The sequence below is a fragment of the Harpegnathos saltator genome, unplaced genomic scaffold (genome assembly GCF_003227715.2).
Source record: "Harpegnathos saltator strain DR-91 unplaced genomic scaffold, Hsal_v8.6 scaffold117, whole genome shotgun sequence".
NCBI classification, from domain to species: domain Eukaryota; kingdom Metazoa; phylum Arthropoda; class Insecta; order Hymenoptera; family Formicidae; genus Harpegnathos; species Harpegnathos saltator.
Window position 1 is genome coordinate 734,543 of NW_020229892.1, and position 15,192 is coordinate 749,734.

General features: G+C 54.8%; 1 protein-coding gene across 4 annotated transcripts in view; it reads right to left on the reverse strand.

Moving 5' to 3' along the window:
• The window catches only part of LOC105190890 (uncharacterized), a 190,597-nt gene that overhangs the window by 29,720 nt on the left and 145,685 nt on the right, over positions 1 to 15,192 (reverse strand). For all 4 annotated transcript variants that reach the window (XM_011153892.3, XM_025303828.1, XM_025303832.1 and 1 more), the window contains exon 3: positions 6,679 to 6,823. In XM_011153892.3, the coding sequence (XP_011152194.2) occupies positions 6,679 to 6,823 (145 nt within the window). The remainder of the gene's footprint in view (positions 1 to 6,678; positions 6,824 to 15,192) is intronic.

Sequence of the window (15,192 nt, forward strand, 5' to 3'; positions counted from 1 at the left end):
AGTTAATCATCCCGACAATACCTTCTCCTGTCTGCCCCCTCCGCATCCGCGCCCCTTGGCCCGCGCGCTCTTCGATAAATATCCTGCAGATTTTCCTTCGTCGCGCCGCGCCGCGCCGCGCCGCGCTGCGCTGCACTTCGTGAGAGACGCGGACGTGGAAAAATATGCGCGGGATCCCCGATTAATCCGAGCTCCGTTCCGGCCGGATAAACGAATCGACAGCTTTTTTCGCCGAGTGACTATAATTCACCGCGCTAAACAGGCGGCGATGCGGGGGCGAGGGGAGGGAGGGGAGAGCCGGGCTCACACGGAAGAATAGCCGACCGTGAGAGAACACGACGGGCATGAAAATCTGTCGCCCAGACAATGCCCACGGGCGAGGCGGGGGCGGGGGTGAGCGGGAGGACGGGGACGGCGGCTTCCTCGATTGCGGTTGGCACTTTTCGACCGCAACGAACGGAATCCGTGCCGCGACGGCCGGGCTCGCTCCAATTTATCAGCGAGCGGCGAGGGCGTGATGGCCCTCGCAGGGATTCCGCCGCGATCGGAAGAAATTCTCGGACGGCGCGCGAGCCAATTAATTAGCCGGCGATCGCGAAATTCCACCGCGGGATTCGAGTCATCGCCGACGGTAATTGACTCGTCAGGCATTTCGTAGCACCCCCGAGTTGCCGAGCGCTCCTCCTTTTCCCTCTGTATTCTCTCTTTCTCGCTCGAGCAATCTGTATTACGGATTGGATTTTATATTCGACAATCTCGTGTCGTGCGACGGTCTGTCTCTACCGGAACAGCGCCGGAGCGGCTGTCGTCGTTGCAACGACTCTCGCGTCTCTCGCGAGAAATGGAAAGCTCATTATTATTGTCCCGTTATTTTTCCTAGTGGCGTGACACGCGAGTAGTCGGCGGCAAGGTGGGGCAATAATAGCCAAGTTCATAAATAAAAGATCACGTGTGTCACTTCTCTCTCTCTCTCTCTCTCTCTCTCTCTCTCTCTCTCTCTCTCTATCTATCTCTCTCTCTCTCTCTCTCTCTCTCTCTCTCTCTCTCTCTCTCTCTCTCTCTCTCTCTCTCTATCTCTCTCTCTCTCTCTCTCTCTCTCTCTCTCTCTCTCTCTCTTCGCCGCCTCTCTCTGGCCGGACGTCGCGTTAAGAAATTGTTAAACGGAGCCCGGCGCGGCGTCGCGCACGAAGGAGAGAAACGAGACACGGGAGATTCAGTTTAAAGCGGCGCGCTATCGCGATAAAATATGCCGCGACGGGCAGGAGGTAATTTCGTGAAAAAAAATTGAGATGAGCGGGAGCGCGCGACACGGGGGCATAAATCTGCGTGAATGAAAGGGCAGGTCCGTATAACGTCACGTCGAAATGCCACTTTTTTGTGGCGAAGCCGGGAATGGCGCGAGATCGCGCGTAAAATGTATTTCCTGTCGGGCCGCGTCGCGTCCGCCGTCATCGAAGAGAGAGAGAGAGGAGAGTCCTTCCTCCCGCAGGAGCGAAAGCAGCCTGCGCACTGCACGGCGCGCGTTAAGCCGCCAACGTCAGCTCCCGTCGCCTATCAATTAATCACGCGGGGTAATTAGCGTCGCGCAAAAAGGGAGGGGCGCACCTCGCGACCACGCAATAATTACCACGGCGAGCCGCGGACTTGCTGTTCGGCGAAACCCGTCCCGTGCGGCCGCGGAACGCGCGAACCGGACACAGCGGCGCGTTAAAAAGGTTTTGAACCGGCCGCCAAAGGGTAGCTGAGGGGGATGGGCAGGGCAGGTTCGCGAACGAGCGCGGGATGGTCGCGCTCGCGGTTCGCATTCTGCATAATTACGGCAAATTGGTGTGACGCCGCGTACGAGGCGCGTCGCGATGTCGCTGAACCGAGAGACTCGCACGCGCGCGCGCGCGCGACCGGTAACGAGACGGCCGCACGTTTAGCTAATTACGCGAGATTCCCCGCGTGACGATGACGACGACAGCGATGATCGGCGGGATCGGCGAATTATCTTTCTCATCGCGTTTTGCTTGGCAACATGCCGAGTTATTTGTGGCGGAGGAAACGACTTTTCTCTCTCTCTCTCTCGGTCTCTCTCTCTCTCTCTCTCTCTCTCTCTCTCTCTCTCTCTCTCTCTCTCTCTCAGTCTCTCAGTCTCTCAGTCTCTCGCCGTGTACCTTCTTCCCGAGGAGGATCATTGACGTTCACGTGAGACGACCGTGCCCTCTCGCCTTGTTCCCGCGACGAGGACTCGTCTCACTTTTTACGGCCGCGTTCGCGAGAGCGTTAACTGCGCGCGGACGGACGACTCAGCGCGACTCGGCTGAGTTCCGAAATTGTACGCGCCGTGGAAATTGCAAAAGTTTGCTCGGAGCGCGGCTCGGAGATAGTCGACTGCAGCGGTCTTTTCGGGATGGATCGTCGCTTCGCGTTCGGCGACACAGATAGGACGGCAGTCGAAGAACAACACGATGATCGAACGCGACCGAGATTTCGTCCTGTTTAGTTGCAAACTAACTTATATTAACTTTCTCGCGGATTATCTCCTACAAGTGGCCCTTATAACCGCCGGAAGATTACAACTTGAGGAAATTGTTCGGCAGACGAGAGCCAAAGTTCGACACCTGTCGAGTCTCGAGACTGGGAGTAGCTACTTCGCGGAGATTCCCTCTCGCCCTCCCGCTTCCTCGCTCTCTCCTTCCGCTTTCTCTGTCTCTCGCTGTCGCTCTCGCTCTCAGTCATCCGCGATGCGAATCTTGAGACTCGCTGGGAGACAGCAAAGTCATAGCGGCTGAGATTAACGTTCTTCCTCTACGTTCACTGTTATTGCCGTTCGTCGTCGTCGCTTGAGCGTCTCACGTCATCGTTTGCGCGTTCTCTTATCGGAGACGCGCGCGGTCTTCCAATTTGCTTCACGTTGATTGGTTAAATATCGATCATTGTCACGAGTAGCGCGGCTATGCAGCGTCGCAACGGCATTCGCTCATTCGCTCTTCCCTTCAATCAGAGCGTAATCATCGTGCAACGGCGTCGAGCATCTCTATTCACTTGCTCGCGGGCCGCGCGTTGGCCGGGCGAGATAAAAATATAGCGACTGCATTTGTCCCCGCTGCTCATTTCTCAGGGATCTTATTATATGGAAATATTACCGGCGGCTACCGAGCGCTCGCGAGCAGCCGCGACATAACGATTCCTCGCGAGGAAAGTGATGTGCCGTGCTCTCTTCTCTGTCTCTCGTTTTCGCCCTCTCTCCTTCTTTCTCCAGTCACAGTATAACCCGAGTCTTCGGCTAGCACAGACCTAGCTGCTCATCAGCCCCGCCCAGCTTTGTTTTCATCGGTGCTTAAGCACGCAATATTTGTGTGGACGTGTGTATTGATTGCCGCTATCCCGAAGCGCAACGGTAATAAACTCTTTTTTTAAATAATAACGCTTTTTTTCGCCGGCTCCGGATCCGGACGCGACATCATCGCCGACGAGGTGTGTCCCCGCCCCGTTTACAGCCATCGCCCGATTCGCACGCGCGCTCTCGCGTAATGAAAAATTGCGAGCCAGCGAGATCCCTCTTCATTAGCACGTCGAGCAGTATCGGTGATCGGCGTTTTACAACGCCGTGACGCGGCCGTGTCGCGCCGTCGATATCGGGCCGATACCGAGTGGAAATCAAGTATTCACGGGAGTTACGCGTGTCGCCAATAACGAGTTGATTAAAGAACGAACGGGAACGAACGAGTCGGCTCCTCAGCATTCATTCTCGTCAAACACCGACTGTTTCATATTGCCGTGTAACAGAGGCGACAATTCCGAGATTTTCGAGCGACCCGGTCGGCCTGGCGAGCGAGAGAAGACAGTCGCGCGTACAATGCCCGGACTGAAATCTTTGGGCCGAAATCCCAGCTAAAATTAACACGAGGTTCGGTTTCTCCGCCGCCGCCGCCGCCGCCGCCGCCGCCGGTAGGAAGAGCATCGCGCGCGCGCGCGCTGATGACATCGCTCGTTGTTTCACGCCTCCAGGCCCATTCTTGCGCGAGTTACGTCAAAGTCCCTGAGATAACGCCTGACGGAGGCAAACCTGCGGTTTCCGCTCGCCGCCGCAGGCTGGTTGCCCCGCTCACGGAGCGGAGTGAATGACCGCGTGACCAGCGGTCTGTTGACACGGCGTGCGTGAGTGTAGTGGGGGCAATGCCCGTTCTAACTCACGCACCACGCACTGGAATGCGGGCGTGTGCCCGTTCCCGAGAAACGGCCCATTCCGCGGATGCCGTGACGGCCGCGGCGACTCTCTGATGTCGAGCCGATTCTCGAGCGCACCGCGTCGATCGCAAAACCGCCGATTTCCCCGCTTCCGTGCGTCGTAGCGACGTGAAACGAAGACCGTCGGAAAGCTGAAAGTATCGCTCTTCCGAATTCCGATGGACACGCGGTCGTTCCTCGATCGGGTGTGATCAGCGCGGTTAGTCATAGCCGAAGATGTCGAATGTTCTCGGCTCGAGGCGGAGGCCGGGAAACCGCGACTCAAATTGCTAACGCTGCGAAGCAGTCAGTTTTCCGTGCTCGATGGATACCAAGTGCCTGATCAGAGAAGAAAAGAAAGTAATAACGAGAGCTCTCTTCTGATTTCAGTAGCCGTGCGTATTTGTTCGATTCGTTCGGCAGATATTATGCGGGAAACCGAGAACGGTGCGCATAGTTGTCAGAGTTAAATTCTCATCTGTAATTTAAAAACTCTGTGCACACGCACACACACATCGGTGCCGCCAACGGTATTGGTATCGGATACAAAATCATTATCTCATCTTTCGCAGAATTAATCGAAACCCGCGCGTCGACGCGCCGGGACGTGCGCGCTCTCTCATCGCGCGAAATCGCGAACGCGACGCGATCGCCCGGCGAGCAGCGAATTAAATCGACCCGCTCGGCGAATTAAAAATTCGAAGCGACGTCGACCGCGCGACGCGTCAATAACGCGATGTCACTTACCGCACCACCGCCGATTTCAATTACAGATTTTATTCAATATTTATCCGCGAGTTTTTCACCGCTCGTCACGCTCGGCAGCCCGCTGCAAAATGTAAAAGCAGCGCCTAGACGTAACGCGTGTTTCGCCGCGCGCATCATCGTGAAACGCGAAAATAGCTCGTTAAATCGACCAATTACACAATTGTTGTTTGTCTTGCGCCTGTTTTACGGGGCTGACTCTGTCACAAAGCCGCGGACGTTGTCTCTTTTTTGCAATTGTAACGAGCTCCCGATTCAATAGATTACTTGTAAAATCGCTCATTAACGGCAGATGATGGAACTTGAGAGAGAGAGAGAGAGAGAGAGAGAGAGAGAGAGAGAGAGAGAGAGAGAGAAGGAGGGAGGCAAGAAAAGAGAAAGGGAGACACAGTGAAAGAACACCACCGGTAAGAAACTCTCTCTCTCTCTCTCTCTCTCTCCCTCTTTCTCTCACCGCGTACATTTTTACGAGAGAAAGGGAGAGAGGTAAAAGCACGAACGTAATCTTCGCCTGTTATAAAGTTACACTTTTCTCATTTTCAGACCCTCTCGTGTTCTAACGAGTGCGCGACGTGACGGCACGTCATCGCTTTAATATTTGATACGGCCCTACGCAATTTCGTCCTCTTCGTGCTGTAAAAAATCTCGTTATATATTACGACGGACCGATTGGCGAAACGGACGCGGGAGATTGAGCGAAGGGTTGCTGGGAAGAGGGCTGGAATAGAAACGCTCGAAATAAATGTCGCGTTGCACTTTGGCGAGGCACGCTTTTGCAGATGCGCGAGATAATGCGGTTTTACGGATGACCGATTCGATTGTAATTTCGGAATTCGTTCGCGTCGCGTACGAGCGCGCGGCGTGTCGCGCGAATAGAATGTCACGATGTTAATTGGCCGTGTCGGGAAGTTCATCGCGCGGTTAAGCGAACTGCGTCCCGAAATCGCGCATTAAACGCGCTCGCGGCCGGGGAGCGAGGGGGAATTGACATGGCGCGATTTAAAGAAGCCAGGTCCGAAGGACAAATTTAAATAGCCCGAGAGAGCTGGTGAGTCAAAGCGGTCGAATGACAAATCGGGAATCACGGAGTCGCATCGCGCCACGATTTGAAGGTCGGCTTAAAAGATCACCGGAGTATAAAAGCTCCGAGTAGGAGAGAAAGATTTGGACGTCGCGTGTATTCCACGGAAACGCGTTTCTCAAGCATCGGGAGTGCGCACTGCGCACTGAGCGGCTAAATCTCGCGGCGGTTCGTTTAAGCGCGCTGAATTGTGCAACGCGGGGTACGGATTATTTTGCTAGATTGAGAAACAACGTGAGAGCGAGAGATGGGAATTCATTGCGCGATGGAATACGAGCGAGCGAGCGAGCGAACAGATTTGTAAACGTGCAAACATTTCCCGCGTTGCGGGCAGGCCTCCGTCTCTCGTTTGAGGTCGCGAATCTCATGAATCGCGAAATGTATTACGGATCTTCCTCTCTCTCTCTCTCTCTCTCTCTCTCTCTCTCTCTCTCTCTCTCGTCTTCAACGTCGACAGCGTGATAGATTAAGCGAACGAAATTGCGATCGCCTGCGGCCTCGCGCGGCTTTCGTATGTCGTGTCGCGTCGTCTCGATCGGTGAGCATCGATCGGCATCGAGCCTCGGCCCGCGACGAATAAGTCGAATGAACGATGCATCGATATTACAAACACTCACTCGGATCCTTGACGGCGGTGATGACGAGGCGGAAGCCGTTCTCTTTGGTGCCCCAGGCGTCGGTGACGTATCTCAACGTCACGAAGTTGGTGCGCGTGTAAATCGCGCCCACGGTCTGCTTCGTGTTCCTGCAGGATAGGTCTGCCTGGAAACAAAAGGAAATTACGTTCGTCGAGTATGTGTGCTGCCACTTGCGGGATCTCTCTCTCTCACTCTCTCTCTCTCTCTCGCTCTCTCTCTCTCTCTCTCTCTCTCTCTCTTTCTCTCTCTCTCACTCTCTCTCTTTCGGCCGGGAACGCTCGTGCTAACGATGCAAATGTCGCGGGCGCGATATCGAGCGAACGACATGGGGGTGGACTACTACGGCACAAACCCGCGCACGCGTCCGCTTGATTTACGCCGGCTAAGTTTTATATCGCGATGGACTAAAAGTCCCGATCAATGTACAGTTCGCGGAGCCGTCACCGTGATATGTATCTCGTCTCGTCGCGAGGGTTGAATCAATTTCGCTTGACGCGGAGGGACGTCGCGTATTGCCTGAGACTTTAATTGGCGTCTTTCAGCCTAGTTGGACATTATTATCGCGCACAAAATATATCTTTTTCGTACTTTCCGCAGTGCACTTGAAGCGCGATTTCATATCACCCGGGAGAAAAAACTTCGCCGATGTATCATCAGCGATAATAAGAATCTCCCTAATGCAATGCATGTCGTCAACTCTTCCCTTGTACTAAGTCGGGCTAAAGATGACAAAGGCATTGCAATCTCGTGACGACGAGAGAGTCAGAATGGCGGCTCGGGCCAACCGTCAAATAACGTCTCCGTCTTTCCACTTTTAATAAAGCAGTCAACCGCAGTGCGAGACTGTTCCACTTCTCGGAGAAATTCGACTTCGACTTGCCGAGCCACACCGAGGCTTGCGGCTGTAAATTAGCGCGGTTCGTCGCGAAACAAAGCTGATGGTTGGGTAATCCTCAAGCGCAAGCCTTAGATATCAATTCGAGCGACGACGACGACGACGACGACGAGAGGGAGAGCGAGCGGGAAATTTATTCGTAGATTTTCGCAGCGGTATCTCGCTCGTTTGCCTCGAGACACGAGCGACATAACACTTGTTGCACCCCCGCGGCCAAGAACGAAAGAAACTGAAACAAACGGCCGCAAGAACGTCGCGCAGAGCGCAAAAAGAGCGCAGCCGATGGCGCGCGGGCGTATCGATCGAAGCGCGATTTTCTTGTCTCGGCGCGATGCGCCTTGTCTCGGCTTCTCGAGGGAGTCGTGCTGGATTTTCGTGTCGCGTGGAGTCAGCCGCAAAAAATCGAGCGGGGCAGCAAAGCCAGCTGCAATCAAGTGGGCAGTTGCGAGCGCGTTGTTGAGATAATTAAGAGAGAGAGAGAGAGAGAGAGAGAGAAATAGAACGTCGCAATATGTTTCCTGCGAATCTTTCCTGCATTTTTCAACTTTGGCGTCGAAATTTCGAGATCAGAGATATCCGCGGCTAAGTTTTATTCGCTAACGGGCATCGCGATCGCGTGCTCGACCGTTTCTAGCGAGGACTTATCCGGCGCCTCCCTTATCTGGGTATCGCGAAAATCGCAATTTCGCAGTACGGAAAATTCAAAGTGCGGAAAAACGAGAACGAGTCTGACGCAGCGGGTAGGAGGGTGGAGAGAGAGAGAGAGAGAGAGAGAGAAGGGGAGCGAGAGAGTTGTACGGATGATAACAGTTTAAATTACATTCCAGGCACGCGTTTCCGCATAAACAACTTTTATTGAGATTTTAACTTGGCTGCGTTGCGCGACGGCGGGGTTACGCGGTGCTTACTCCAGTATTTCCGCCTCGTTCGAACCCTAACACTCGTGTCCCCCGCCTCCCTCTCTCTCTCTCTCTCTCTCTCTCTCGACTGGTTCTCTCCTTCCTTTTACTTCTCCCTTTTTCCCCTTCTTTTCTTTCTTCTTGTCCTTTTCGCCTTCGATTCGCGATCGCTCGGCTCTTCTCGCGCTGTCGCGAAATATTATCGAATCCGTCGTAGGTCGTAGCTTTAATAACTGTCTCCTTCCCGTTCCAATTAGCGTGGACGAGCGGCCGTAGCTGCGACGGATAATCCGCATTTAATTATCCCTCCTCGTTCGCCGAACTTTGGCTCACCGCCCGACCCTTTTCCCCACGCACACACACACATACACACACACACACACACACACACACACACACACACACATACATACATCCTCTCGCAGTATACGTCATCTCCCGCGACAAAAACAGCCGTGCAATCCCCGGCGCATCAGATAAACGGAAATAATTAGAGTTGCCGTGCGTGCGCCGCATGAAGCTCCGAGGGAAGCGTCCGCGTTTAGGGATGCAGGCAGGATGTGTGTGGAATTTTGGAAGTACGGGCCTCCCATCTACCTTCAGCTGCGCTCGCGGTTGTTGCGTTCCCCGCTTATATTAGCCGTCGAATGTGCGATATTCTTGGCCGTAAAATGGATAAGAGATGAGGAAACGTGAAACTGTTCTATTCTATTAATGAGTACATAAAGTGACGCGTCAGTGAGGCGACCCTCTTCACTTTCTTTCTCCCGCTCTCGTGATTTTTCATTTGGCCAAGAGACCGTGATGTGACCCTCCCCGACCTTTGTTATCCATATGAATGAGTCGGACGAGAATCGAGCGGCGCTCCATCGTGTATTAATATCGACAACGTGTGACCCTCGCCGATGCTCGACGACGACGTCGTTGAGCCACAGATCTCGCGCATGGTGTATCGGTAGAAAATCGGTCGTCGACTTCTTCGCTCTCTCCGCGGATCCCGATTCCGCGGCGCGATCCTTTCCGTGCGACGAGCGTCGCGGACCAACCGGCGGACAATTGCGATAATCAAGCGGCCACGGTCGGATCTAATTGCCGGGATCTCGCTCGCTGAATGGAGGCTCGCCTAATTTGCGATTGCATTATTATCGGCGAGATACATAGACGTAGAGAGCCAGCTCTGTCCTGTCCGTCCGTCCGTCCGTCTCTCCTCTCGCGCGGCGATGCACTGCCGGGCGCACTGATACTCTATAGGGTCTATTTGCGCGCGGCAAATTGTGTACCCTGCCGTATTAGGATTGCGTCCGTGCGCGCACGGCGGTTTAATAACGTGCTCGCCGATCGACCGCGTGTCAACGGACGAGCGCCTGTCAATTCCGACGACGAGAGTCATCGATCATGCACGAAACGTAGGGTTAAGTAATCCGCAGCGTCGAGCCGCTCGTAGACGTGACCTGCCAGGCGGAAGGGCTGCTTCTGTGACGGAGGGGGACGCTGTATAGGGCGCTTGTAAAATTACCGCTCGGCGGTACGCTCTCTGCCTCTGTATGCGTGTATGTGTTTACACGGTTTAGCTTAGACGAACCGCCGGCGACGCGTGTAGACTTGCGTCGAGCGATCGCCGCGCGGTGTGATCCGTCATTCGACGAGCCGCGCGCGCGTTCGAATAAGTCGCAAGAAACGGGCGGAAATTCGCGTGAATCGGCCGCCGCCCCCCCCCCCCTCCCAACCGCCGTTTATCCACGTTGTTTTAATAGAACATTAGACGGTCGTCAGCCGTCTGAGCTCCGCTTCGCAAAGTCGCGTTATCGCGAGACGCAAGTCTGATGATGAGCGCGATGTTCAAGACGGCTAGAAGATAGGCGTGGACGAATAAGGGTCGATCTTTTTATCGCTCGTCATCTTATCGCGCTCTCCCGGCGGATTAATCGCGATCGTCGAGTCCAACGCTCGCTCGTCGCCCGGAGAAGCAAGTGTCTCCTGCGAGGCAGAAGCATGAATAACCGACGATCCGAATGAGCTTCTTTTGTGCGCATCCTGCATAAAGGTCAGAGAATTGAAGTGGTAGTTGGATGGACGCGAAGCGAAGGTAGGAACCCGGGCGACGAGTCGGACGAGTTCAGAGATCGCGCGAGATTAGATACATCTTCAGGGGGTGGAACGTCGCCGTCTCCTCCTCCTTCTTCTGCTCCGTCGTCGTCGTCGTCGTCGTCGTCGTCGTCGTCGTCGTTTCCTAGCTGAATGGCGATGCCGTGAAGTAAACGCGAATGGAGGCCGCGTGCATAAGAGGACCGCCTAATCTGCATTTACATAGCTTTCAGCGCGTATTTCGCGAGAATGGAGCCCCCGAAGCCTCGGAGGTACAATTTCTCTTTCGCCGCGCGGCGCGGCGCGGCGCGAAAGAAGGCCTCGAGCGAGCTTACGACAATGCCGCTCTAAGTCGCTTCCGAAGGGGCTTCGAAAGAGACGTCGAGTGGCGGTCGCCCGCTCGTACTCGTCCACCCGGCCATTGTCGCGCGTGCAAACAACGGGATCCTTCCTAGAAGGATGCGGCAGTTGGGCCGAAATCTCCGCCGGGAAAACAGCCCGAGGTATGCGCCGCGACGAAGAGCGCGCGCGGTCTCACGAGCGGTCGCGAGCTGTTTTCTCGCGCCAATGCTTCGACGAGGGAGTGCATTTCCCGCGGAGGCGCGTCGATAGATCACAAGGATCCCAAGGGCGGGAAGGAGGAGCAGGGGGATTTTCCAAGTGCGTGAAATACGTGAGTTCGAAGCGGACGCCGTCGCGCGCGTAATTTGTCGCGTTCGGGCACAAAAGCTCGCGAGAGCGCGGCAGCCGGCCGCGCGAAACGATGGGCGGTAAACATTACATCGACGGCTCAAAGTCGCGCTCATATTTCCGTTATATGCGTCCCATAAAATTTATCCTCCCCCCTCCCCCCCCCCCGCCGCCGCCGCCGCCGCCTAGCAGTATATATTCCCCGACGCAGTACTGCGCTTCCGCCGTTATAAATTGCATGCGGCGCGCGCGCGCACGCGCGGTGCGCCTTTGTACGGAGGGATGCGGTTGCCGAATGCTCGCGCGCTCGCGTTTTACGACGTGCACGCGCTCGCGACGGGTACATGAGTCGTTTTCGGGCGGGGCACTATGCGCCACATTATTTACCCCCGGTGTCGCCGCTCGTCAAAACGCAGCGAGACGAAGCGGATAACGCGCGCGCGTCCCTGCGCGGCGAGGGAGGCTCGACTCGACCTCGTCCTCGTCGGGGACACTCGCGCTCACGCTGTATCCGTTCGCTCTCGAACTCGAGTCGTTCCCGTGGAGATCACCCGCGGATCGATCACGCGCTAGCGTGAAGCGCTAGGAAAACACGACGGAGTCGGAGTCTTTCATCGCGCTTTCCCATCCCGGAGGAGAGGTCCAGAGAGCCGAGGGTAAACAGCAGGACGAGAGCGCGCTCGCGTCTCCCCCGCGAGCTCGCTCGGCGGAAACGTCCCTATCGTCCGCGCGGAGATCGCGTTTAAGAGCAGCGAGATAAGTATTCGCTCGACGTGCGATAATTCCCGGGAGATATTAACAATTACGACGAGCGACGGGGGAACATCTGGACTCGCCGGCCGCTTCCTTCGCGTCCCGGATCACAGGGTGTAAGAGCGAGAGAGAGAGAGAGAGAGAGAAATTGCGCGTCGAGTCGCGAATCGACGGAGAAATTGAAGGAAATGCAAAAAAAAAGCGCGGACGGAACGTCGCCGCCGGTGGGAGCTCGCGAAAGCCATTCCACCAGCGGCGGCCTTCCTGCGCTTTTCTTCCCGTGCGATCGCAAATTCCCTGTCCAGATCGCCTCGCCCCTTTCGCCGCATCCTTTCGCGCCACCTCCCGCCTGCCCCCGAACTCGGCGAACTTCGTAGGCGACGAGATCCAGATGGCTGCTAGTTTCGCAAACTTCGCTGACCAATTTCTCGCGACCGAGCAGCGCGGAAGCGGGCGCTTACGCTGGGACATTACGCGGTGTTATGGTGGTGGCGCATTTATAATTAATGATCCCATAAACCGGCATTATCGTAACGATGCACCGAGCGAGAGGGATAAATAGACAGTCGGATAGTCGGACGGAGTGAGAAAGAGAGAGAGAGAGAGAGAGAGAGAGAGAGGGGAGCATTATCGATCTCCTCGCCCAGGCTGGAGTCCGCGGAGAATCGTGAAACACTTCTCCACGCGGGGTCATAATTAATAGTCATAATTAATAGAAGATATAGACAGTAATCAAATATTATAGCTCGCGGTTCCCGCGCGAAGGCGATCCTTCGCGCAGAGGTGATAAATTTCAGCGGGCGGCATTATAATTTACAGGACGAGCGGAGCTCTCTATGAATGGAGTGATCACGCGCGTGTCCGAACTCGCACTCGACCTCGCGGTTTCAATGGGTGCGTTCAGCGGAGAAAACCGCTCAGTGAGCGATTAGTGACTATTGATCCTAACTGTTAGATCCTTACATTCAGACCAATAACGTTGACGACTCAACAGTTGCGCAACTGTTGAGTGTCGTGAACGCACCCAATATCGATCGCGTTTATTTTTCACGCGCTGCCGCCGCAATCTTCTTCTCTTCCCTCCGTTCTTTCCTCCTACTTTACTACCGTCGTTGTCGGCGCGGTGCGGACTCGGAATATAATTCCACGGAGTAATTTATTCACGGCCGAGAGAGAGAGAGAGAGAGAGAGAGAGAGAGAGAGAGAGAGAGAGAGAGAGAGAGAGAGAGAGAAGAAAGGGGGAAAGGGAGGAGAGAGGGCGGTAGGTGAGAGAATTTGTATCTGGGATTTCCACCAAATGATATATTATTTATTTCGACGATAACTCTGTCTCGTCCGTCCACATTATTATAAATATCGGGCGGGCTGGGCATTCTGCGTATTCTCGCGAATACGCGCCCGCTCGCGGCTTATGAATAACGCATAGACTGAAAAATCTTTTATATGCAAATAATACGTCGCGCGTGCATATTACTCGCTGTATAATCGAATATTAATTCTCGCGTTCTATTATCGGTCAATTTCAAGCGAATGCTGTTCCCGAAATGTAGGACGTATTTCCATATAACGCGCACGGAATATTGCGAGGATTTTCCTTTTGTTGTTCTTGATTTCGCTTTTAGGTAAGCTTCGCACGGTTTGATCGCACGGAGCCGTCGTCTACCGACGATAACGCGAAGAGGTCGCGCGAGATCGCGCAGTGAGGAGGAAATTTTGCACAGCACGGCAATTTTCGAAAGCCGGCTACCGCGCGAGCGAGATTCACGATGCCGAAACTCACTTCGGCCGCGGAAAACTCGGTTTGCGCGTTTGCACCGCGTCCGAAAACCGCGGATATCCATTCGTTGCGCTAAAAGAATTACAAACCCGGCGATGAACTCTCAGGGCGCCGAAGGAAATCGCCGCGCTGAACGCGCCCTGAAACTTAACGCCGCTATTTTCGCGCCGCTTTTTCGCCCCGCGCGAAAGAACGAATCAACGGACGAGCGAGCGAGCGAGCGAGCGAACGGACCGACTGGGGTTACGGGCGAAACGTAAAAGTAATTTGTCGGATGAAAGCGCCGAAGCTCCGCCTGGGAGCGGGACCCGGAACTTTTATTTCAACTTTTAATCCGTCAAAGCGTTCATCAGGCGAAATTTGCGCGAGGAGAAAAAAATTAATCTGATAAAATAGCTCGCGAGAGTGGACACGGGCGAGCGGGACGGCGACGTCAGCGTCGGCGTCGGCGTCGGCGTCGGCGTCGGCGTCGGCGCTGGTGTCGGCGGGAGGGGAGATAGAGCGGCTTAATAACGGAATGAAATACTGCCACTTAAAAGGCCGCCAGGCGAAAATAAATACGGGAAGATAGGGACGTACGGGTAATGCGTTTATTATTCCAGAATGGTGTTTCGCGAAGTTTCCATTACAGCATCGCGTTGTGACGAGATGGCCGAGGCGGCGCGTAATGCGACTACAGGTTCCCCCCTCTCTCTCTCTCCCTCTCTCTCTCTCTCTCTCTCTCTCTCTCTCTCTCTCTCTCTCTCTCTCTCTCTCTCTCGGCCTCGATCGCCGAGAGCGCAATTTTCCACCGCGACGGTAAGGAGAGATGTTTTTAGCGCGTTAATTAACCGAGGAAGGCTCGTAAATTCCGGGGAACAAGGCGCTCGATAAAAATGTACGCGCGAGAAAAGAGGGTCGCGGGGTTGCGGCCATATTATACCGTCGACGGCGCGCAGTTCGCTCGTTCGGGAATTTATCAGCAACGACGTGAAACGTCGCGGCAAGAAAAATGTTTACAGTCACAATATTGCCGTAAACTCTCCAAGTTCTTAGCTACACACGGCGGGCGGGCCGCCGCGCCGCTCGAAAAAGTTCCGGCGTCGGCGTCGGCGGCGACAAGCAAAACAGTTATTAAAGTTACGCCATAATCACTTTACTAAGCTCTTCGCCCGTTAACTTCGCAGATTTTACGGCCGCGCCTCTCTATGTTTGCCGTAAATTTCCAAGTAAAAATTATCGTCTCGCAGTTTGCGCGGGGCAGTTTGAGGGACTTCGCCTCTCTCTCTCTCTCTCTCTCTCTCTCTCTCTCTCTCTCTCTCCCCCTCTCTCTCTCTCTCTCCCCCTCTCTCTCCGTTAAATCCTCGCGGAGCGACTCCCGACGTAACGGATTAATATCAGCGCGACTCGAGATG